The sequence below is a fragment of the Papilio machaon genome, chromosome 5, assembly GCF_912999745.1.
Source record: "Papilio machaon chromosome 5, ilPapMach1.1, whole genome shotgun sequence".
In the NCBI taxonomy this organism is placed as follows: domain Eukaryota; kingdom Metazoa; phylum Arthropoda; class Insecta; order Lepidoptera; family Papilionidae; genus Papilio; species Papilio machaon.
This window is the reverse complement of record NC_059990.1, coordinates 7,238,992-7,266,156: the sequence shown is the minus strand read 5'-3', so window position 1 is coordinate 7,266,156 and position 27,165 is coordinate 7,238,992. Positions and strand designations below refer to the sequence as shown.

The 27,165-nt window shown below is 31.9% G+C and overlaps 1 protein-coding gene across 1 annotated transcript in view; it reads right to left on the bottom strand.

The window, feature by feature from the left end:
* LOC106710619 (protein O-mannosyl-transferase Tmtc3) overlaps nucleotides 1–22,636 on the bottom strand; it is a 210,503-nt gene extending 187,867 nt beyond the window's left edge. Inside the window, exon 1 of the mRNA XM_045678114.1 lies at nucleotides 21,985–22,636. Within this exon, the coding sequence (XP_045534070.1) occupies nucleotides 21,985–22,287 (303 nt within the window). The 5' untranslated portion in view covers nucleotides 22,288–22,636. The remainder of the gene's footprint in view (nucleotides 1–21,984) is intronic.
* Nucleotides 22,637–27,165: the final 4,529 nt, after the last annotated feature.

The window sequence follows — 27,165 nt, the reverse complement described above, 5'->3', positions numbered from 1 at the left end:
CTCTGGACCCTATCGTTTTTTAGAAGATTTCGCCAACGTCAAGGTTGAAGATAAATGAAAGTGTAAAGAGTTTGTGATCAAAATATTAAAAAACAAAAGACAATCAAATTAACGGGTATTCTGACATATTGTATGTCAGTAAAAGTTCATTGCAAAATTTTTTTCCGTAGGCATAATTAAATAAAATTAAGTTAATTATTTCATGTTAAATTAAATTTAACATAAAATATTTATATGAATTTCTGAATTCGCATAAAAAAAATGAAATAACGTGAACATTTTATATTCAAAAGGACATTAATTAATATCGCATACTTCATCCACGTACCCTTAATTCAGTTTTCATTCGACAAGCTAAAAATGATTTATCTTTTACCTCCTGGCCCAGTCCGCTGCCATGCCGGCGACCGCGATTCAAACAATTATTTCCTAGCGAGATTTATCTACAAAATATTATTCCAAGATTACTTTCAAACATACTTAATATTTAGAACTTATTATAAACTAGCTTTCGCCCTGGACTCGGTCCGAGCAGAATAATAAAAAACTGAATTTTTAGGTTATGTGTTCTTCCAGACTATGCTCTACACGATACGTTGAGCCGTTTTGGAGATACCTTCCAACAAACATCCATCCATCTAAACTTCGCATTTATAATGTTAGTAAGATAAGTAATTATAGATTCAATAATAATCACCGTTCCGCAATTATCATATTTAAAATCAGCAGATGGGTTATTACTGGGTTATTTACCTTACCTCCGATGTTTGTGCTAGGTCTGAAAATTTATTATTTAACTAAAAACAAAATAAACGTTGTTTTTTGTTTTTAAATAAAAATAAATGAAAAGCATTGACAAATTTGTTAGTTCGCGTGACCGGACCTCGGAGTTAACTTGTAATTCTATGACCTTTTCAAGTAATTCATTTGTCCCGAGTTTATTTATAAGGCTTGGAAGTCGTTACTGAGTTACGCTATAGAATTTGTTATTCTTAATTACCGGCCTTAATGAATAGCCTCCACGTAGAGATCGTTTCGTAAAAAAAACTTCCGTGTTATTTTCATTCGTACTATTTTCTTTTATTTGCGGGAAAGTGTATATTTATGTAGATTATTAAATTAGAAGTAATAAGAAGAAGTAAGTTAAGTTTCAAAAATTCATTTTTTTTTAAATAGTAATATTGGAGTATTGATACTTTATCCGTATTCATTGTAATAGTCGTAATTTGTAACTCGCTTGGGGGAAACAAACATCCCGCATTCTGCAGTACAGAGGCAGAGCGCAAAGGTTTGTCGTCGAGATAAACACGATCCGACATAGACGTTGATTTATCCTCCACGCCCGTTTGTCAGGGGACAGATGGCCGCCGGCACCACACTACCCTAAATGGGAAATATTAACACAATATAGACATTAAAATAATCTTACAAATGCAACAAATTACAATCTCAATAGAGTACTTATACACGCATTTTAGGGTCAACAAACTGTCCAATTCACAGTCTTTGTAGTGTAAATTTCTATACTCTAAAAGTGTCGTTGAATAGGGTAAAGGCGGGATAGATGCCCCACTTTTTGAAATATACGCCTAATTTAAAAAATATTAATTTTATATAAATAGTGTTTATTAATATAGCTAGTTTAATTCTTTATCTTTTACTATGATTTGTCTTTTTGGGCCTATAAATGACAGATTTTGCAGATTTTAGCTTTTTGTGGACCTCGATTTTTGAGGATAGATGCCTTCCCGTATGGATAGTTGCCCCACCATGAAAATACTAACAAGGATAGATGCCTGCGGCGCGGGATACATGCCCTTCATACTGTAAAATTATAATATTTTATTTTTGTCATTGTCTTGCTTTATTTATAATGAAAAGCATCTTGCAGTTTTTAAAATCTTTTAATTGTCATCTTTACAATTTAATTCTAATTATGAGATCAAATAAAATTATCATAATAAATTTCTAACATTATTTGTTCAACAAAAACAGAAATTCTTATTATAACTTATTAATTATTGAGTTTCAACACGCATATTCATAAAAGCCTTTACTTAAAAAAAATTAAATACACAAAAAGATCTTCATCTTGTAATTCTACTGAAATGATACTTAACCGGATAGAGCTTTTAGTTTTCCACATCTTGAGCAATAATTTCTGAAGAATCTACATGTTTCATGTAGCCAGTTTTGACACTCTACACATTGTTTCCAGTCAGATTGAGACTTCGTATGTTTATAATTTTCAAAACATTCTGTGCAGTTATCTTTGTATCTTTAGGCTTATGCTGTTCATCTCTTTTAGTTCTCTTTACCGGCAAACCTTTAGTTTTCTTCCCCTTAATTTGTATTTTTGTCCAATTCCTCGAAAGCTGACTGTAATTGTTCTGTAGTCCAAGAACATACTCGAGCTCGGACTCCTTCCTTTCTTTTGTATTTTCGTGGCATAGTTCTGCTACAATCAGTAAGAAGTCTAAATATAAATATACATAAACACATATAAAATATAATAGAACATAAAAATATGTTCAAAGCGCATTCAGTACAACGTGGTGAATGGAGGGATAGATGCCCCTAGGGGCACCTATACCCCGGAAAATCAGGGCAACTATCCTTTTTGATAGGGATAGATGCCCAAGTAGTTTTTAAATAAATAAAAAACAAAAGAGCTACTATTTCCATCTAGATGCATGCTTGATGAATCAGTATATTGACGTAATAAAAAATATAACGGAATTAATAACTACTTATAAAGATATACAACAGCAAATACTTACTTTTAAAACTTTGACGTGTTTGTTAAGTTCGCCGCGGACATAAATCCAAAAATAAGCGAAATGCATCTTCACCGCACCACGGCCCATTGCTAACTTAGGTGCAGGGTACCTGCGTCTCTTAGTTATACTATTAATTTTTAGTCGCGAGTTTGGGAAGTTAGGTTTTATGAAAATGAGGCATCTATCCTACTGAGGCATCTATCTCGCCTTTACCCTACTGATACAATTTAGTAAAAGAACAAAAACAATGATTGTAAAAGGTGAAAAAATAATAACAAAACACAGTCGATGTGGAAAAAATCTAGAAAATAAAATTATGTATTAAATCATAGGAGTGGCAACAGTGGCAGTCATCAATCAACAGTGGCAACAACAACATATGTTGCTTGAATTGGCCGGCAAATTTTAGTCTCCCTTATTTTAGTTTCCCTTCCCACCCTTTTGTTAAAAGGAAAGGATGGAAAGGGAAAGTGGATTTGACGGAGGAAGGGACGCTTAGGCAGAGGATATTTTCCTGTTCGTCCAATCCTCCGTCGATCAACGCATTTGTAATTGCGGATGTCTGTGTGCAGCGGTCGGTTCGCTTTTTCGCTTAGAAAAGCTAACAATAATTTGACCGTCATAATGTTGGACAACTATGCGTTTCGACGTTTCGGCGTCTTTCAAAAACATGTTTTAATTTCATGTTAAAATTAACTATTGTTTTATCGTGTTATTAAGTTTAGGACCAAACTACCTCATACACTGAAATAAGTCGACCTTAGTCTTTAATTCAAAAATGTATTTTCAAAAATAAAATAATAACGCAAATGAAAGCGAGTTTTAATAACAAAATGTAACTTTTGATTAAATTTATAAACCAGTACATTCCTCGAGGGACTCAACCCAGACCTATAAAGTAAATAAGATGACAATTTTATTATTTTCACTGTTCCTAATAAAACAGAATTAAAAATGCTGACATTCGTGTTTTTTTTTTAGTTTATTCATTAATTTAACCAGACATGTAGTAAGCCATTTAAAGCTATAACTTATTTGTTAATTTTTGTGGATCAATAAAATTTATTTTATTTATTTATTTATTTCATGTAACATAAGATACACATATTGGGAAATTTATAACATTAGTTTTGGAAAAATATTACACACACATAAATACTAACAAGAGAACTAAGAATCAAGACACAATAATAATAATCCATACAAAGACAAAATCCAACAAAAATAAACATCTAATAAAGACCTTAAAAACAGTATTCAAATAAATCCATAATAAAATTATTAAATATAAATCGTGGCGCATAAAATCGACAGATGATAATAAAAGCATGATAACAATATTTGAATAAAACCGTTTATAAACACAGGCGACACTGTTTTCGTTTTAGCAATAAAACTTTTATTTGTGAACAATAAGCACTCAACCGTAATTTTAATTGCAAAAAGCGAACAAGTGTGGGAATAAAACTTAAATAAATATTAATGTGCATCGAAAACACTTGATTTTGGTATAAAAACAATACAATATTATGCCTTAAAATGAACTGACATTTGATGTTTTTCATTTGTTTTGTCGCAAAGTATAATTAACTTAGTCCTCATTTGCAGAGGCGCTTTTTTAACGCTGCGTTAAAACTCAGATTTGGCGGCTCTCGAGCAACAAACACTTTAAAATCACTCATGTTCCGTTCGCCCAGGGCTTAAAATGCAACAATGCGCGATAAAAAAACGTCGAGTTTTAAAACCGCTGACGTATGAATAGATACATGAAAATGCAGTTATTTATTTGAACGCTTTTTTAACGCGCAATAGAAAATCGCCTGTGCGAATGAGGCTTATTCGTCATTTTAGTTCAATGGAAAAGTTCGACGGCAGTTCGACATCGAAAAGTTAGGCACCTTGTACTTATAAGTTTTGGTTTGTGGAATTATTCTCATATTCAAAAATATGGTAAGGCTTTTACGTGATCAGTTTACGCTGAGAAGGTTCCCGTTACTTCATGAAAGACATAATAAGCTCATTAGATTCTGAGAAAAGCGAAGAAGAATTGGGTCTCTCAATATTCTTTACTTTACTACATCGAGGTCTACTAAGGCAAAAGTTCCCACAGTGGTCGGACTTCCTCCAGACCTTCAATTTATAAAGGGATTGGGACCCAGACTGTGACAGATTACACTGATATATTTATTAAAGCTTGTTACACACCTTTAGTTTTAACTATGTAGTCGAACTGTTCAGTTAAAATTAAAGTCGTGTAGCGGGCTTAAGACTATAATAATAATAATAATAATCAATTTATTTGCCAGAATATGGTACAAATGGTGTTACATGATTAGACGAACAAACATATTCTGCCACGTATGGCATGCAAATATTATATTGAATGCAAATTTAACCTTATTATATAAAATCATATTAGTAGGATTGTTTTAGTCATTAATTATTTATTTATTATTAGGTCAACATTTTGTAAATTGTCAGCTAGGAAGTGTTCAACACTATAATAGCATTTATCCAACAGCAAATTAAATAATTGATTTTTAAACCGTGTAAAAGGCAATTGTACAATCCTATCCTTTAATGTCGATAAAATTTACTCCTTTTTTGTAGCATAAAATTTTGTAACTATATAGGGAATTATTCTCATTCCATATAAGTTAATTTCTACTAGAACAAAACACACTTTAACTTTAATGTAACTCAAACACTTTAAATCAAATAAGGAATTCAATTAATTGATGGTACTCAAAGTTACTGCCAGCGTTTAAACAGTTACTGATACGTTTAAAGGTATTTAACTTGAGAACTGTGTATTTAAGGATTACAGTAGAGTAGCATTATAGTCTTTACTTACTAATTATTTCCTGACTGATAGTGAATTCTATTAAGCTTGCACATCAAAGACTAGAGCTATTTTTATGCTAGTTAATATATTTATAGTCAATACTCAAATTCGTGGTAGGGCAGATACAGCGAATGAAATAATAATAAATTCTGTCATCAATTTCAGTGAACATTTTTGTAGTTCTCAGTTGAACCATCTTAAACCACGAAAATAGATTAAAAAAACTACAATGATGTTAAGTGAATTATGTATGTGAATTGTTCCCAAAGCTTATATCCGACATTGGACTATCAAATGGTATTCATAACGATGTTCTTATGTATCCTTTCTATGATAAGTTGACTAAAAAACGCGTTAATCACCAAAAATCTATAAAAAAACATGTTTATTTCAGGTACCTAAGTTTTTAAATTGCGTGACTAATTCTATGGCCACTTCAGGTTGTCGTTTGTTTTTAAAAAAAAGATCACACAACAATGTAATTTATTTGTGAATGTCATGTATTCATAGGGAATTGGACAAAGGCTTATACAAAAAGTCGTTACAATACCATGCCACTATTATTTCAATACGCTAACTAATTTACGACAAATGGTAGCATCGTGTCGTGTGACCATGCGACCTCGTAAATAACTCGTACGAGTTTATTTCCTGAAAGGAGCGTTGAAATTATTTATTCACGCAAAGGTCCGGTCACGGAACCAACGAATTTCACGTTATTGAATGGTACATTTTTGTAAGAAAATAGATTACAATTGTAATAAATAATACTTAGAGAATAAAACATATACAACAATAAACAAATAAAATAAGTACTAGAAATCAGGAGATGCTCATATTATGATAGTGCTTTTGTTGCTAAAGAGATTAAATAACTGTTATGAAAAGAGAAAAAAAAAATAATACATACATATATAAAAATTGGCGTGTCTTTATATTGATGTGTGTGTGTTGCTGATGACGAGACTTTTAAGGAAGGCATAGTAGACTACTTTTTTTTAAATATTTATTTATTTTACACTAACGAACACGAGTGCTAGTTTCAAAATAAAAATAACGTCTACAAAGCAGATCTATTTCGGTGACATCTTAAACAGGCAAATTTCTTACTTAAATATTTATTAAAACGTGTTCTTCTGCGGTCGACATGCGCTGAATTTTCTAGGAACTGTTAGTAATAAGAAATATTTTAGTATGAACATCGTAATACAATTTATTCCAAACAGATGTACAACGTATTCAATAAATTACAGTTTAAGATCATCATTCATAAAATAAAGCAGAGATGTAATTTTTTTTATTATTAAAGCATGCCATAAGAGGTTATCCTCTTATGGCATGCTATTTGTGGTCACCATACTTATGTTGTTTGTTATTTCTTTTTATTGACATTAACTATGATTGTTATATTTATCAACACTTTGATCGAATTATAATCACGCTTCAGTGATAAACAATATATTTATTATATTTCAAAAACAATGTTAATAATAATCTTTGCAAAGAGAAAATGTAAACGTTCTTGGCCTTATAACAATACTTTCCATTTATGACGAATAAAATGTTTTATTTTTACCACGGAAAGCATTCCGCTATAATTTTAATCACGAAATGTACGAACAGCAATACAACAGAAATAATAAAAACCTTAATATAGCAATTTTTAAATGAGAAAACCTCTGATACTAGAATAACCTCCAATACATTTTATGCATGGAAAAAATATTAGAAGGGATATTTTTAATACTTATACAACAGATAACAAAGCTTTTAACTAAATTCAATGCGGATCATGTTTTTATGTTTTAATATTAAATATAAGTAAATTGAAAATGAAATATCTGTAACAGATAAAAGTTTAGAGTAGGTACAGAACTCACATCATGGAAAAGCGAATAACATTCAAATTATAATAAAAAACCTCTATGGTTAATGTAGACCAGGGTATTCAAGACGAGCTCCACATAAAAAGGATGATAAGTCACAATTATAACTTGCTGCTCTGTAAATTAAGCAAATGTTGGAATGACAAATGTCTTTCGTATGTGTCACGGTAGAACCAGCATAAGGTATTCGATGAAAGTCAGATTTGATTCGACTCTTAGCCTCTCTATAGAGTATAAGAATGAGTAGGCATAACGTCAAAAAGTGCACAAATGAATTCATCCTAGTACTCTCAAAGGCAATATTGCTCTTTTCGAGCGATAATAATGTTCAGAGTAAATATTTTTGCAGTTCAAATTATGACCGGAGGCCTGAACAGTTGACTGTTGACAGTCACATCGAGATGGAAATTGAGTTACAAGTGCTCCGACCCCTGATTACAACTTAAACAAAAGTTAATAGCGCCATCAACTGCCTTTAAACATGGAAAATTTATTTCTTTCTTCTCATTACAATATGAGATAAAATATTTTTACTTTCATTTTAATATTGAAAAATAGGAACTTCACTGTTTGCGGTCAATGATTAAAAGAGATTCTATATTTTTTGCGAAAGCCAATGTCAGCCAATGTCAACGCAAGCCTAACACCATTTACGGCAAATTTACCTGTAATAAAAAAAACGAAAATCGTCAGAATAAAACAAAAGTCAGGCCGCAAAATGTAGCTTTAACAGAGCTGTCAGATGAAATAAGAATTCGTTTGAAACCATTTCTCAACACAGATTATCCAACGCAATGATCAAAGACGCTGAAAATAATAGAATAGAAAAGAAACTAGCTTAACACATAAAATCCCGTAATATTTAAAATTTGTTTTTAATTCGTATTCAATTATAGAAGTATCAAAATACTTTCATGAGACGTAACGAGTTGATTAATTATGTTACCATTGTCATATATTGAAAACAAAATTTCTAAATTAAGTTCAAAACTTTTAATTACTTCTTCACGCATACTAAACTCTGACGGATGAGTTTTCAATTAAAGCTTTCAAGCGACGCGGATATACCTCGCTATAGCACAGCTAAATCTATATTTAATATTATAACCAGGAAAACTTTGTTTGGTAATCTATAACTCTGGGTAATTAATAGAACATATTCTTGAAGAGCACGCTGACGAATAATCAAAGCATTTTTTTCGTTTCAAAGTCAACAGTTAGTAGTAGTCCTTACTAAAGAAGAATTAAATACAATTTCAATGTTTGACAAAAGAAGACGCGGACTCTGAACTTTATACCAAATCTACCGTTTTTATAACCGTAAATCTCCACTGACAAAATACAAACATTTATTATTTATTATTATATAACAATTTTTCAAGGCAAATGAATCCGATAATAATATGTTTTAAACGTATGTTTCGAGTGGAAACCAACGATTACATTGTTTGATACAACAATATAACATTATCCATTAAATAACTTTTTCTAAAAGGTATTAAAAGTTGGCGATTCTTCCGGTCACGCGACACGACACACAAAACACGTTACCAACTAATCATGTGTGTAATGATAGACTTTATATTTCTCCGTTTATTTCTGTATTGTACACGTTTTCGGCTTATGAATTTTAATTACGTTCGTTTTTAATAAGTATGCTTCCTTTTTCATGCGTTTCTTTAATGTTCATCGAAAACTAACAATGCATTTTTAAAAATCGTTATTGCATAAACTTAAGTTATGTCCCTTAATCAAAAAGTTTGCTATTCTCTTTGGTTACTCCATAAATAAATAATAAATTAAAATACCTTAAAAAGAGCATAACTGAAAAATAGACAGAAAGTTTTAATATAGCACTGAACTAAAATCCATTAACCAAATCAAACGGTATATGATTGATATGTCTACATTGTATAAAATTAAAGTAAACTCAATCAAATTCGTTTGCATATCAAGAGGCGAAAGTTTTTCTATAACGTAGAACAAACACATTAAAGGCGGCCGCGCTCTTTTCCGAAAGCAAAGCTTAAAACCAAGATAAATCTAGTGCATTCACGTTGATTTATGTCTCCGTTTATTTGTCCCTGGGACAGGCGACTGCCGCCCGTTTACATTGAGATGGGATTGAGATAAGATGTCACTAATTCACGTTGCGAATATCTGCAGTAAAGTTGTTGGCGTAAATAGCTTTTGTTACTCTGATACCTGCCTAACAATGCGTTGTTTATTTCTGTATATCTTTTAATCATAATAATTACTGTTTCTTCTACTATTATTATTTATTTCTGTATTGCAAATGGAAAAAAAATAAACATATCTATGGAGTTGTCCGTAATCATTATTATAATAGAGTTGAGGGTGCAACCGAAAAAGTAAGAACTAATATTTTCATCAACTGAAATACGTAACTATGCCTTACTCAACGACGCTAGACCACTGTATGTGATATAATCGATTTTTCGGTTCGCGTAAAAATTAATGTTGCCATGATGACAGAGAGAGTTGATTTACAAAAATGTATTACCTGTTACGTGAAAGCACTTACAAAACCAGGCCATATTAATTAACAGCAACATACATATTTTATAACAGACAACATTAGCATAGGGTGAGTTCCGCTACGTGTTACGTTTCACGCAACATACGAAATGGGTCGGACATTTTTGTTTTTGATTTAAAAGTTACTATGTCATATGTGATTCGTTCACGCGATCAACGCTGCACGCGTTGAATAATCCTTGAAATAATACAATGGAATGAGAAATATATCTATCATGGTAATACTATAAAAGCAAAAAAAAACAACAGTTGTAAAAGGACAGAGGAATCTCTGACATTATTCTTCACTATTTGCGACACCACAACAGGTCTTCGTCTTCTTCAAAATCACAGTCTATATTACTGTAACCTATTCAGTAGGTTTTGAGATAATAACGAGGACATCATTTAGACAGGTATTTTCTATCAATAGTTTTAATTTAGATAGAAAATTAAGTATTAAAATAAAAGTCATAATCATTGAACACGTTAAATTAAGTAGATAACTAATATTCAAGTAAAACTTATCCTAACTTATCCTTAACTATATATTATATAATATACATTCTTTAAAACATACTCAACTAACAGAACTTTTTAGTATTTTATATGGCTTTTGTTTGAGCGTTTTAAAACACGAATCGAGCTGACGTAGTCCAAGGACCTTTTTTGTACAACTAAAAAGTTTGATTAATAAAAACTTTAATATTTCGTTTTGCACAAATGTTTTGAAAAGGCAAAACTAATAAAATATCAATAGCTTATGATAAATCATTTTTTATTCAATTAAAATATTTTAAATTATATTGCAACAAATTTTATTATATATACATTGTACGGAATCCTCGGTGCGCGAGTCCGAGTCGCACTTGATAGGTGTTTTTAAATTAAAAAAGCGATTATTTCGCCAATCAATCGATGTCACTGACGTAACCGCGTATAAAATGGGAACATAAATAATAATTGACAAGAACTGATCCCAATTAATAGTATAAGAACATTTATTGCAGTGCAAAATGAAAGCTTGCGTGCAACCAATGGATAGTTTCAGTATAAAATAATCGAAGTGTAACACCTGATTCGCGCGAACCTGTCACTTGATGGTGAGTGAAATCCCCTGTGTACAGGTGAATAATTTATGTGTGATTGTCACCCCGTACTCCCTTTAGTCTCTGTTGAGTGTGGGTTTAACATGCGTTTTTAATCACTGCAAATTAATGGCGACTACGTATTCGTGCGGCTAAAAGCTTTGTGGAACGATATACTTTTATTTAAATAACAGCTGCAGTGACATAGACACTAGAAACAATTAGCTAACTAGTCAATTGGATTTAGTAATTTTTCAAATTATGTTCTAAAAACATACATCTTTCTTGTTCTTCATTTATAGCTTAACCTTCATCTCAACCTTGACGTATCAGTTCTCCAATCCACCTCCGCCAGCCGACAGCCTCACAAATCCAATAACAAGCGTCTCGTTCGACTTAGTGCGGGGAGTGCGGACCGCAATGGGCCATGACGTCTGCAAATCCTTGCGTCGTTCATGCTTTGTCTTGCGGACGTGCCCGTCTTTACTACTTCCTTTCTAACATAGTTATTTCATTTTGGTATATGTTGTAAACTCTAGAGAATAGATTTGTTAGATATTACTAGCTTTTATACTAAAACTTTTTGTATAACGCTTGACAATCTGAGTAGCTTGTAAGAGGAGGTTGTGATTTAAATGGTATGCGTCGGTATTTTGGCCATGTAAAAACGAAGGAATGAAGAAATAAAAGTTGCAGAAGTGAGTTGCAGTGTTGGTAGGGAATGTCATAAAAAGTTGTTAATCGAAATGATTTTTAACAACCCATAGAATGGGGATATAAGAAGTGCCTGAAAACAACTGACACGTAAGCATAGAAGAAAAAGTATCCAATCCCAAATTAAAGTGAAAAAAAAATGAAAGCATACAATTTAATTCGTAAAACGAACACAAAATTAATTTGCATGTTCAAACATACAAGTATTCCCTTTAGCTAAAATCACTTGTTACGAAACTATTCCACGCTGTTGAAAATGAAACGCGAATATGAAACACTAAACAAAACTTACCTCGAAGCACCAACAATCCTGTGTGAGGACAACTAACTTTCTGTACAGAGTTATAACACTAACTTTTGGAATCGTCTAATTAGTTCTTTGATGCTATGGAATAAGAATTTTGATCGGAGCTGTTGAATTTATGGCATAATATAATGATAGCCAATAACATCGTAGTGTTAAGATAATCGACCTTTCCTTGCGGTTTGGATACTTTAAAAACAATCTCAAACAAAATGCACTCAAAAGTAACCTAAAAAAACCAATTTCAAACAAAATGCACTCAAAAGTAACATAAAAAAACAATTTCAAACAAAATGCACTCAAAAGCAACCTAAAAAAACAAATTTCAAACAAAATGCACTCAAAAGTAACATAAAAAAACAATTTCAAACAAAATGCACTAAAAAGAAACAAAATAATGTCATGAAAACTCTCTAAACTCTAGTAGTTAGTAGTAGGGGCTCAGTTTTCCGCAACTCCGAGACAAGCGCGTATTTTGCGTGTCTCTAAACTCTAAAGAAAGTTCTCTTCTTTCTTGTAACATGTCTATATTGTATAATTATTGTTATTTCGCAGTCGGTGTCGGCCGAAGTAAATAGATGACATTTTATATTTGAGATGTATTAGACATACTTACGTTTATGTCCCTACTTAGGCCGAAACCGACTCCAAAATAACAATAATTATACAATATAGACATGTTACAAGAAAGAAGAGAACTTTCTTTAGAGTTTAGAGACACGCAAAATACGCGCTTGTCTCGGAGTTGCGGAAAACTGAGCCCCTACTACTAACTACTAGAGTTTAGAGAGTTTTCATGACATTATTTTGTTTCTTTTTAGTGCATTTTGTTTGAAATTGTTTTTTTATGTTACTTTTGAGTGCATTTTGTTTGAAATTTGTTTTTTTAGGTTGCTTTTGAGTGCATTTTGTTTGAAATTGGTTTTTTTAGGTTACTTTTGAGTGCATTTTGTTTGAGATTGTTTTTTTTTGAAGTCGGCTATTTTTTTTTCTTAAAATTTTTGTTTTATTTCACAATTTTTAGTGAATTTGAAGTTCAATTACAAATTTCGTTAATACGTATAAAGACATAAATAAGACAAATAAAGATAAAAAGGACTTTCCTATTTGATATGTGTGTACTTCAATTCAAAAACTAATTTAGAATGCAGCAGATAACCACTTATCCTTTAAACAATGAAATAATTATCAAAATCGGTATACAAATTGAAAATTACCGAACTAATACATCGTAGCGTGCCTTTAATTTAGTCCAGCCGCGCGCCGCAGTAGCATTTTTCGAATGCGCGTAGTTTTTAATTATTTAATATCTCCCAAACTATTGATCAGAATTACATAGTTTAAAGGCTAATGTAATCTGCATTTAATACTCTAGCCATCAAACATATTTATTTGGATAAGGATTCATATCGAATATAATATAATAGCGCCGTAAGCTTACGACGCTGTTTTTCGTGTGCATTTTAATCGAAGTTTGTTCACAATAACATGGTTTTTGTGAGACATCCATAGATGATAGATATACGCCACCATAGACTTTTATTTAGCAAATTTAAGGATCTATAATTACTCCATACATCATTTTTATGTAAGTCATATAGTTTGACCTACGTAAGCCCAGAAAGCAAAATTGTGCTTTTCGAGTAGCATTTTTCGTTTCCGCGTAATTTTATTCTTACGATATCTCCTAAACTATTAGACAGAATGATATAGTTTCAATTGCAAATATAATCTACATTAAATTCTCTTGATAATGAACATATTTATTTACATAAGGGTTAATACTGAACTTGAATAATAGCGTCGGAAATAGGGCAAGAATTTAATTAATGTTTCGTAAAGAAAAGAATGGTTATTGTGAGAAAACTATAAAAGATAGATATATGCTATCGCGGACTTTTATTTAGCACATTTAAAGAGCTACAATTCGCCATACATCATTTTTATGTAGGTCTTATAGTTTAGCCTACGTAAGCGCTGAAAGCAAAAATGTCCCTAATTTTCGCATCAAATTTTGAAGCTATATTCAAAATCTACTAGTCTTCTAGTTATTTAAAAAAAAAAAACAAAAAATGGGACCCACCTGCAAGCACTTCCTTTCGATTAAAATATTTTTCATCAAAATCGGACCACCAGGGGCGGAGTATCGCGGTAACACACATAAAAAAAAAAAAAAAAAAAAAAAAAAAAAAATACAGTCGAATTGATAACCTCCTTCTTTTTGAAGTCGGCTAAAAAGAGTTAAAATGTTCATAACATACACCAATAGTAGACGATACTAACACACGTCATAGTTAAGTAAGATCTTATTCTTACATTGTTTAACAATCCAAGTGATTTCTTCTTTGTTTGTAATAAATGGGTACGTTTTACTAACGCAAGAACCACATTCGGAGGCTAATAAACAATTTTAATGCTCCATAACCCAGTGACGGTAAGCGCACGCCGTAAATAACTAGCGCACAATGAATTACTTGAAAAGCTAAGTCCACGCAAAGGTCCGGTCACGCTATAAGCAGCAACAACATTTTTTTATATAAGGTGAGCCGATGACAATCTTTTAACAATAGTAAGGATTACATGAAGTGTAATAGAAATCCACTAGTACTAGTGAAACTTCAACACTCAGAGTGGTTTTATTGTCAGTTAAGCATTCCTTTAGTCTAGAATTCTCAAACTAACTGCCTAACTGAACATGAAACCGCTTAAATTTTGTATTTGGATTTACTTTCATTTCGAGGTCAATTTTGAAAACGAAATTTCCCTTGTAACATGACCTCAATTGGTAACAAGATAGAACAGAAGAAACCGTATGAAACTGAAAATAATTTTATGTATTTATGTCAGTGATCTCAAATGGCTCGTGCTCTACAGCGGCCGTGATGTCGAGTTAAGAACTTAGCGCTCTGGTAACCTAATTCCAAATGTGATGTAATGTAGGCTGCAAGAAGAAGGCCCTTTAGGCCTTTTGTTTCAAAATTATGGAAAACCGAGAGTTGAAAATACTTATTACTTTCACTTTATTATGGGAATAACAAATCCTTCCGAAATATTTCGATATTACCATCGATAATTAGTAATTAATTTATGAAAATAGCCCTACTTTACGGCTATAACATTCTGAGCAATAAAAATCAAATGACACTTCACTACTGTTCAAATTCATTCAAGTCGTTTAAGCTATGTGGTCACAATGAACGAATGAATACGTACAAATCTACGAATATTCATACGGATCATGATACCATAAAAAATTACCTTCTGACAGTCAAGCAATAAGTTATGAGTGCAAAATAAACCGTGGGTTTCTTAGACCAAAATCTCTGTAAAAAACATATCGTCATCCTTGTCATTATGTTTGAAAATAAAACAGAGATAGCTATATGTTTTAAATGGAGATTTGTTCTCAGGAACCGACGGTAAAATAATGCATTTCAATAACATCAAGTTCAAGTCAAAGGCTGAAGTTGATATAATGATTACTGCTAGTTAAAGTCATTGTAATATCCAATACTTCAGAGATATCGCACCAGTAAACGACTTCAGTAGACGACGGGCGCCTCATAAATTATTCGCTTCCAAATGAATGTCTGAAAAAGGCCGAAGAAATTACAAGTATGGTCGAATGTCACGCAATCACCAAAAGTCATTAGTGAATTAATTAATTACTTCACTTTTATTAACCAGTACTCAATTATAAATCCTGTTAAATAACCAAATTTATTTACATATTTAAATGACTTTATACACAGGCAATAGAATAAGAATAAGGCGTAGAATTTAGATTAATTAAGGCTCTATCTACAGGAAATACTAAACGTAAAAGTTAATTTCGACCCATCAGACCAAGTTTATCCGATTCATCTTGCTTTCCATTTTGCAAAAGCAGTCTCGCAATGAGGCGTAGTTACACTATTCTCAGTACATGTTTAACTATATTGATAATTATGTACCTACTTTTGATCCAGCTTCCCGTAATATTCCAGACTATTGTAAACGGTCTTGAAGAGTGTGGTCACATATATTACTAACGTAATCAAATTCTAATATTATTTAATAGATAATCAAGAAAAAACATAGCTGTGTCTACTTTTCTAGTGAATATAGACTGTCATATAAATCAAGGTCATAATCATATAAACTGGATGAGGGCGAGAGAAGTAAGAGTCGTATAATCATGGACCCAGTATTTATTAGCTTTCATAATTTAAAATCTAGTAGATCGTTTAATTTTGCTACTGTTAGTGCATCATTATCGGCAAAGAATTTGAAAAAGTATTTCCGCACAAGACTAGCACTAAGATAGTGCTCTTGTGGAAAGAATTCGACACGTAACAAGTAAGAACCCGTCGAGAATTTAAATCCTTACGTAGTTTCATGTTGTCTCGGAAACGTGCCAGGCTTTACTGCTTTCTTGTATAGCGATGAATTCTTTATTCGTTAGAATTTGTTCCGTAGCATTTCGAACAACAATTATTATAATGGGACCTATAAAATTTATGTCCGATACTTCTGTTCCAAGTTATATTTTTACCATGCGAAATAAGCAGATTTAAAAGTTGTCGAAGGATAAGATCAGAATAGCAAGGCCCTTGATTTAGTTTTTATGCGTTTATGTAAACTATTTTCAATTTATTACGTAAGACGCGTGCAGTTGATTGGCTGGAAGTAAATCCGTTGACCGGTGTCCTGCTATTGTACGGCGATATTTCAGAATATCGAGAGAAATCACGCTAAGACCAATCAGTATACTTTGAAGAAAGCTTTTGAATAGAAGCATTGCGAATTTTTCGAAAGGTCGTGAATTTTTTATCCATTTCTTTTTAAAACATATGTTTATAAGTTTTAGAAGCAGTGCTTTGTAAATATAGAATTTATAAAATCAAGGTGATGTTAAAATTTCACTCATTTAAACGCTATGGAGGTTTTGGATATACTAAATATTGTTAAAATATTTAATATGACTACATAAGAAATCTCTTGTTTTTCATCTATTTCTAGCAAAAATGATGGATTTGGATTACACTTCTCTCGGCCTCATCCAGTTAGATTTATCTAGTTTCAAGTGGGTACTCTCCCTCATAACAACAGGCTAAATGACTTAATGCAACGTGAAATTAATTGGATTTGTGCCGTTGATTTCGTTCTAATGCTATATTGAGCTTTGAGTGTTCCAGTAACCTAATTCAACGTGTACCACACTGTAGTCGGTTTAATTCTGTTTTGTTTAAAAATCACAGGTATTTTATTTAAAAAAATAAGCATAACTTTATTAATTAATACCATATTGTAGAAGTAGTGAGACCAGTAACGTAAAATCAGTAAGTCTTTTATACAGTTCAATTTGCCTACTTCGAACACTAAACACCAAGTAAATTCCATTTCCCAGAACATTTACAAAGAAAACATAAGAGAAAAAAACTTTTGAATTCGGCCATTTCCCGCACCATTGTAACGTGACGATTGTCATTAATGTTTTTCTGCAAAAGAAGAAAAAAACAATGGACAAGCTGAAAAATTGAAGGCTACAGCGCTGATAAAGTTCACAGAAATAGCACTAGTGTTTCGACTGTCGTATGATTTCGAGTTACAAAGAACTGAAATCGAATAAAAAGAAAAAGTGTAATGACCGAGGCGTTTTAAGCCATGCAGCCATTTAATAATAAAAAAAAATCTTTACGTAAGTAATGTAAAGATTTATCAATTCTTTCACGAATTTATAAAAGAAGTAGAGGGAATTATCTTTAAGATTCGTTATTCATCTTGTGTCATTCATCACAATGCTTATAATTAAATCACAACTGTTCTTAATATACATTATTTCTGTTCGAGCCATAGTGGGGTAAAAAAATCTAAATAAAAAAGTAAACGAATCCAAACCCAACACTAAACCAAGCCTGCGTTGTTTAGTATTTTAGATAAGTGATTACTTTCATTTCACGTGTCGGATTTATGAAAGGTTCCGAGGAGTGATTAACGTTTTATTCCGCAAACCGACCAAACTGACTATTGCGCGTTGAATTATAGGCATCTCTGGCGTTTTGAATGTCTTTTAAAGCCGCTTTACAGTTTTATTTGAGTTTGACAGGTTTAATGGTTTGTTCGTTTTTGTCAATGTTAATTATTTTTAACAATTCTTTTCTTTTAGATTTGGTCTGTTCATTATATGGATATAACATAACCTAATGTTGCTGGAATAAGAGTCTTTGGACTGTTAATAACTTTTGAAATGGACTGCAACTTTCTTTGTCTTTACTACTTAGAACAGGAAAGATCGTTAGATGACTTTAAAAATAGAACAACCACCAAAGAAAACTAGAAAACCAAAGCACGTTCCGTAGCAAAACACGGTGCGACGTGTTTTCGAAGCGGTGGAGACTTCAGTTATGCATCTCGCGGAGTTGGTTGCGAAGTAGCTCGTTATTAAATTGCGACTCCCGAACTCGATTCGTAGAGTTCGGCTCAAAGTAAAGTTGGAGTCCGCGTCGCATCCATCAATGTCAGTCGGCGAACTTTTTTCAACTGCGTTTCAGTTGAAGCGTCAATGAGAAATTTTTGTTTGCGAACTTTTAGGCCCTCACTAAGCTTTCGTTATCTTTCAGACCATTAAGTTAATTGATTTCTAAGTTATTCAGTGTTGCTATTTACTTAATGTATTATTCACACAATAATTTAACCTTTTCTATTGTGTTGAAATAATAAAAAACTACTTTAGAATTTTGACTAATTTTATGGACACATGATTTATTTTTTACCTTTGACAGTGAAAGTGACCTTTGGTTATAGTATTAGGTAAGTAATATGATTAACAGTACGGTGTATGATTCTTAAAAAAAAAACTTGTAGGCGAATTTGTTCTGTGTGTTTCACTGTCCACAACAATTTCGTACCTTTTTTAAATTTTATTTTCTGAATTATATTTGTATGGTTACTGAATTTATTATAATCGTATAAGTTAAAAACTTATGTATCCATATCTAAGTATTTGTTCAACGGAACAGAACTTAGTAAACAGGAGGGTGACGATTATGTATACATTATTCAAAGCCGCAGAATACATCTCGTATTGCTCGCTCGTGATATATAAGGGTTCGTTGAAACGAATTGCTCGTTCCCGCTGTTTGTATTGATTTGTACAAAAATTATACTCAAATGTCTAACCGACAACCTAAACGAGAAAGTTACATCTTGTTACAGCTGACTGAATGTTTTCTTATATTTTTTTATTATGTAATTCATATTTTATCATATTTGAATTTGGACGAAAGCCATTCACAATGAAAAAAAAACTTGAAAAATATTAAATGATCATTTGTTTACGAAAACAACTGGCAACTAACAAAATAATTTCTATTTGAAAAAATTAAGTTATTAATCACATATTTATAAGCGTTAAAATATTATTTGGCTTTTCCAATTGTTTAATGTTCATTACAAAAAAGCGTTACTAAAGTTTCAAACAGAATTTGTAATTAAAAAGTGTCTTTAATTCTAATTGATTTAAATAACTAAATGTAATTGGTTTAAAGATAAAAAAAACTTTTTTAATTATTCTGATTAGCTTTTTTTTCTAAATGAAATTAGATTCTACCATATCCAGCCATTGTACACGGTCAATTTTATATTAAACTAGTTGTAATAGCCATTCATTCCTCATCCGAAACCAGTTTGCAGACCATTCTTAGTCTACAAAATCCATTCCATCAGAAAAAAAAATGGAGGACGTTGGTATCTCTAAGGAATTATTAGAGAAATTGCAATTAACTCTTAAGAAACATCGGCATCCAAGCGCTAAACTACTGTACATTCCAATTCTTGATTGTGACTGTTACTTAACTCTTTAAATCTTGTTTAATCCGTGTTATCCTCGCAAACGCATATCATCCTATCAGTCCAAGAAGCTAAACCAAGTTGTAATGTCTTCTAAATCTTAAGATTTTGATAAAACTATAATTGCAGCAATTTAAACCTTTATCATTGCGCTTTTATACTTATATAAACCAGCAACTAAAAAGGTTCTCCAAGAATGGTTTCAATAAAAGGTAACTTGTTAAATTTTCTTAATTCAATGGAGCGCGAACGTTTAATAACAATCACATTCCATGCAGCTAAATCGCTTCAGAATTTTAATAATAGAAAATGTTCTCCGGCGAGACTCGAGAAATGTTCGGAATGCAAATCCTTGTAACTGCTGTCTTCAAACTTCGCAAAGACATGTCAGCATTGTCAAAATCTTTGCTTAAAATGAGAGAATCCAATATTTTAAGGAAAAACACTTAAATAAAATGTAACATAATAAAAAAACGTACAAACTGATAGGATCGTCATTTATAAAACCAACAGAAGTGCAGAACCTACAAAAGACGCGACAAAAAATTGTGTAGTTGACTTAAGATCAAGTTAAAAAAATCGCATACTTAATTCAATTTTTATTTCTCTAATCAACAACCGGTTCAGTTACAAAAATAACTGGTTATAGATCTTTATTAACAGACCTCAAAAAGGAGGAGGTTCTCAATTTGCCTGCGTGTTTTTTTATCGACTGTTGCTATCCTTGGCAATGCTATCCTGACTGCAAGCCGTTGCTCTCTAAAATAGCCATACGGGTAACAGTATAATGCACCGGTATGAAACATTCCCCATGATTAAACCATAAATTTGCTATTTTACCTGCGCCGTGTAAATGTTTGATTAACGGCATATGCCCGAGTTAATGCGTAACGGAATTTCGTCTCTAAACAGCTATAAGTTCGCAGCGACGCGACGCGAAGTTATGAATGCACGTAATATTATGTTAATTTAGCTTTTTATAGTAAGCTATTTCGTTGATAGCGGTAATAACGCGCGGAAATGTAGCATACTGGATGAATAAAAACGTGAACAGTAGCATTTCTTAATGTACAATAATGTTTTACTTACTCCATCTTGTTAGACATTACATTCATATAACAGCTTTAACAAAATTGATTAATAATTTTACTTCAGTGTCAGTTATAAACTAAACACAGATGTCTCCCCTTAATAGCCAGTAGAGACCGTCTCCAGTCCCCTTGGTGTTTCTATAATATTTTAATCTCTAATTCGTGTTGCTTGAAACTATTTGGGACGGTACATAAAACAATGGATAAATGGTTATTTGTTAATGTATTAAACTAAATTCTTATTTAAATAGGTAGATTTTTCTGAAGCCGTTTGTTTGTTTTTCAATGAAATATAGCTCAATAGCATTAAAAATTATTAATGTCTTAGTAGGTATCTTGTTGAATTTTGTTATAAATTAATATTCCCTACGTGAAAATTGCCTTTTTTACGAGAATGGCGATTCGCAATAAATTCAACACGAGTCTTAAATATTATAATTTACTAGGAATTTCAGATATTTTTTTTTCTGATAAATTAAGATTAGAATCACATTTTAACGACATACGCAGCGATATGTTTAACTAAATTAAGTGTAATTAACTACATGTCGCCTACCTTAATACCTAAGTAACCTATGTGTTGTTTCAGACTATATTATAGATCTGTGCCTAATTTCATCAATAAATGATAACCATTCTGAATCTACCATTTAAAAAATCCATCCATCCAAATTTGCCCATTTATAATATCAGTATTGTTTCGTTTCTTTCGTTATTAATGTATAAATGTCTGTGTCTTCCCTAATTTATACGGTATGATGTGATAAAACGTGACGTAAAATATGAAGTCGGAAATAAAAAAAAGTTTTTTAAAGCAACAAAATTGGTGAATCATTGTTCGTTGACCCTCATTATCAGATTATTTAGACATATCTGAATAATTGATTGCCATCTAACATCTTATTTACCTTATGAATAGGAGTTCCCCAGAAATCATTCAGGAAGATGTTTGAGATTGGTGTCTGCGGCCGCAAGTCTCTGTTCTCTTTTATGGCACTGATGTCGTCGAAGACGAAGCCACAGTATAGACTGTTGTGATAGACCAAAATGCAGGCCAACACGAGGATCGCGCCGAGCCCGCGCCGCGGAGCCTCTGGCATTTCTTCATTCGTCTGACCTGGTCCAGTAAGACGTCGTCTACTTCGTCCCGTACGAGTCCTCACCGCGGACACAACCCCCCCAAACCTACACACGCCACTTACTCGGTCCATCGTGTAAACACTCAAAAAAACCTCAGCAATATCACATCACTTCTAAAATACGCTACAGACGGATATAAATCGCAACATCTCAAACGTTCCAGCGAGCCTCGAAAACAGAAAACACTTACATGAACGGCTACTATAAATTTGCTACACAAAAATTAAACACTAAACTGGGTTAATAAGAAATATACGCACTACCGATTGACATAAAGCAATTTAATAACGTATGTTTACGTCGGCGCGAAGCACATGTCATGTTTTTTTGACGAAATCGTTTAATTTGACATTTATGTGATTACCGACGTAACTTGCACGGACACGCTCTCACTGGAGCGGTTCACCGACGACTGCCGAAATGCGCCGAGCGAATGCCGCGTCGAGTCACGTGACCAGTCGTTTTACTGCGGGTCGTTTCGAGATCGCGCATGCGTCTGCATTATAAAAGGTGGCGGCAAAATAAATATTCTTCATGTTTGCGAGTTGAGATTCGACACGATGCTTAATAGCATTGTCTTTTGTAATTAATATAACAGAATTCGTTACGCTTTTAATGTTTCTCCAAAAATAACGAATTTACTAAAAGTTTATTCAAACTATTATGTTAGATTCCAAATCACGTCAAATAAAATGGTAAGTATTTTGCTTATCTATTTTGATTAGAAATAACGTCCGCTGGTTATTTTAGCGTTAGAATTGTAATTTGATTTGAACATTCGACTCTACATCCTACGACGTCTTAGGGGCGCATGTCTGGGGTTAGAGGGATGAGGAAAGAGGGAGTTGATGACGACATTTTATTTGGGCTTAGGGGAACAGTCGGCGGGCGTCAGGAGTCGAATTCGAGTCGATTGTGCGTCGTTCACCGGATCCTATTAGTTAGTCATGTTTGTAGTTTGTCGTAAACTCGACTCCCGTATATTTGGATGAATGGCGCCAGTCAAACTCGATTCACGAAATCACTTAGTCGTATCCGTTCGGAACCATTTCTTCCGCATCAAAAGCGTTGGATGAGCGCCGATAAAAGGTTTTTGTTGTCAGAGAAATCTAACTCTTTTTCCGTTAAAAGTTATTAGGCATCTATCTACCTTTCAAAGTTTTACGAAAATGTTTTGCATCGCGCAATTTACTCCAGCTATTTTAGTAAAATCTGAAATACTGAGATTTATTTTACCGTTTCTATTTTTAAAGTTTTAATTCCAAAATAATGTAGATATTTAAGTAATGAACGTGGTTGAGTATTAAATAAAATGATCGGATTTCCCAAGATATTAAATGCTTTAAATATATCTGTCGTATAAAATTACAATGTTGACCCATAACGACACTTAAAATAAAACAAAATTGGACACTTTGCTTTGACGGGAACACTTAATTAAAACCAATGTTTTAATGATACAACGCCGTTAAACATTTTTATTATTCGATATTAAACATTCCGAATTATTAATTTACGTTTAATGTTAATTTTCATAATTTTCTAATTAAATTTTTGCTTATTTTCCAGATTAAATTAAAATGAATGAAAAAACTACATTTATAAAACGCTCCCATGCCGATGAGGTAGACAGTGTTTACAAAGTCCAAAAAAGTATGAAGCATTATAATAAAATTAATAAATTAATCAGTCAGTCAGTCATAAAAAAAGGAAATATGTCAGGTTCCAGGCTATAAAATGTATCCGATTTGTAATTGGAGTATAGTTTTTTTTATCACAGTTGTACTTAAAATTAAACTTTTTTTATCTTTTCACTGTTCTGTTTAATAAAGCTTCATCTGGTTGTATAGTTGAACATATTAGAAAAGTAAAATGCTAAGAAAACATCAATATTTTTTTTAATAACTCTTGCTAAGTATCTTTCCTCGGTGCCATCTTGTATTGATACAATTAGTCGGATGTCATTTGTCAGATTAACCATCATAGCGAAATGTCTTGGATTTTTTTTAATTGTTTCTTTTTATTTTTTCGTAACTACAGTAACGAATGGCTTTGACGTCTTTGATATAGAACCTTTTAATTGTTTACGCATGAAAGAAGAAATTATGATTGCTAATCGCATCCGAATCGGAAAAAACGATTTGTGCATAAAATGACTTAAATATAACTTTGATCTCCTTACTTATCTGTATTTTTAATAAACTAAGCGTAGAAATCTATGAATATTTTTTAACTAATTGACTAGAAAACATGCAAGCGACTTTTAAAAACATGGTTAAAAAAAAGTTGAAAATAGGAAGCGCCGTGTGTTTGAAAACGGGCGTGCCAACAAAACATAAAACTGTATATATATCGGACGTATTGGGAAGTTTTTTTTTATACAGTCCATCTAGGGACATCACCTGCAAATCCTGTCCTTCGAGAATAATAGGTACGTAAAAACTGGGCCATCCGTGATTGATTGGGCATCGCTGTAGAGAACCAAAAAACGTTTGTGTATATTGATCCGCGGCTTTTAATTCTTTTTTTATTATTTGTAGTTATTTTTAAAGATGTAAATTATTCCAATTAAGTGTGATATAATAGTATATGATAAATTTTATAAATATTACCTTGAAAGGGTGCTTTTATATCAAAATGATTGTACATGGATTTATGTATATTAAAAAAGTCTTAAGTATGAAAAACTAATTTTTTTCCTTCTCATAATGTCATTCATTAAATTGTAGGTACTAGAGTCATTTGAGTTTTAGCCAAACAAATAGAAAAAAATGGTGTATTGAAACTTATACGTATGTGATACTTATAAAATGATGGCTAAATATTAAGTCTTATCCGGCTAGAGTTAATATCGTAGCTTTATTTCTCGCAGAAGTTGATCCACCGAGTCGATAAATCAGACACCGACCAATTTACCACTGGTCCGTCGCTCTCCCCAAAGATCATTGACACTTTGGTATCGAGGGAGAAATCGTATATACCGACAGAAGTCAATTTATACTGGTCGTAATTTAGTGACCGGGTGCAATTTGCTTGCGGATCTCGATAATCAGACTTAGCTACTGCATTATTTAGATTTGTTTTTAACGTATGTATGTTTATAATTTAAATAATGTTTAGTATTAGTTATTTTATCATATTAAATCGAGTAGATATAAGGTAAGGAATGTTCTTCTTGTGTACATCGTCAACTCTGTCTATCAAAGCTAGGCAACGCAACTACAACCTTCTTAATCTTACTGCAAATGTCAATGCGCAGCAATCACTATCAGATAAACGCATGCAGTGTACGTGAGAGATGAAATTATAAAAAGACAGTTAAAATAACGTGATCAGATCTTAGTCACCATAACTTTTCATTGTTTTTTTTTTTTTTTTCAGTATATTCTAGAACAAGAAAGTGCTACATCATATAAATGCGAATGTTTATGAAATGCAAATGGATGGATGGTTTTTTGTTAATAGGTATCTTTAGAACGGCTGAATGTATCTCGCCGAAAATGCCAATAAATGTAGTACATAGTCTGAATGAATACATAGGCTACTTTAAGTTTTTTTTTTTTTTTTTTATATCCGACAGCGACAGCTAGTATTATATAACATTACAGTTCATTTCGTTTAAGCTAACATTTTTAATGACTTTCTTTTGAATCGCAAACAACAGATGGCGCTATTTCATCTGTTAGAATCTGTCAGTCGAGTTTGGTTTTTTCGAAAAAAAAAAACAAGGATATGTTTTTTACCACTTTGTGCACAAATATGAAATGAAAGTGTAGGCGATAAATTGTATTGATTCATATTAGTATCTTTTGTGTCCCAGTTATATCATATAAACCCCTACAAGATCTGTTTTAGGTTTTTAGGTCAACAATAGACTTTGCGAACAGAGGAACTTTTCTATTGCTCGAAGTTGGCAAATAGAATAGCTCCTTACAAATAGTATACATTACAAGAATAGAATGAAAGTAATAAAAATATCTAAACATAGAATAAGCAATTTATTGATACGAATAGAAATCGTAGGAATGATTTACAACAGTATGATTTTAATCTATATAAACATGGATCTGTCTATAATTTTCTCTCTATTTGGCCATCACTGTTATTTTCATTCTATCTATCTCTAAAAAAAAATTAGTTGCAACTGTATTTTAAAACATATAAATGAAATTATTTTTTGCTTTGATAACGATGTATGGTAAAGCTTCACCTAATCGATAATAATTATCTTAACAATCTTTTTTCTGTATCATTGTCACACTGCCATCTTCCAAATCAGTCAAGAATCGATGGATAGATGGAATATATGGAATAGGGTGATTCAAAAAAAAAATTTTTTTTTTAACCGATACCCTCTCAAATGTTTCTATTTGATATAAAAAAAAATTTCACCAAACCCGAGCCCTATAGCTCAACTCTAAGGGGTCGCTACTGTTTTTTTATTTTCCCATTTAATTAACATGGGAAAAATCGTTTTTTGTTTTAAATTGAATTTACACATAATTAACGCAATTTTTTATAAAACACGATTTTATATTCTTAAAGTAGAGTCTTCGAGCTTTCCAAAACTCTATTACAAAGTACAATTATCTTTACATAAAGACTAATTACAGCTATTTAAAAATCACTAAATTTCGAAATTTGAAAAATGCTTGGAATTATTTTTTTTTTGCACAATCCTCAAAATTTTTACTTAAACTATTAGTAAGCATTGAATTTTTATATATTACAAATTTCGAAAATGGTTTTTAGTACGTAGTGTAGGTTGCAGCACACATGATATCAATAAGATAAATGAATTAAGTGTATGATTACAAGTAATCATGGAATATAATTTTGTCACATATTTTTTATATTAATAATCTAAATAAAAAATTGAACATGTTCATTCTAGTTAATAGTTTTTTATTAATGATAATTAGAGTACAATGTAGCAGTTAAGATAAATA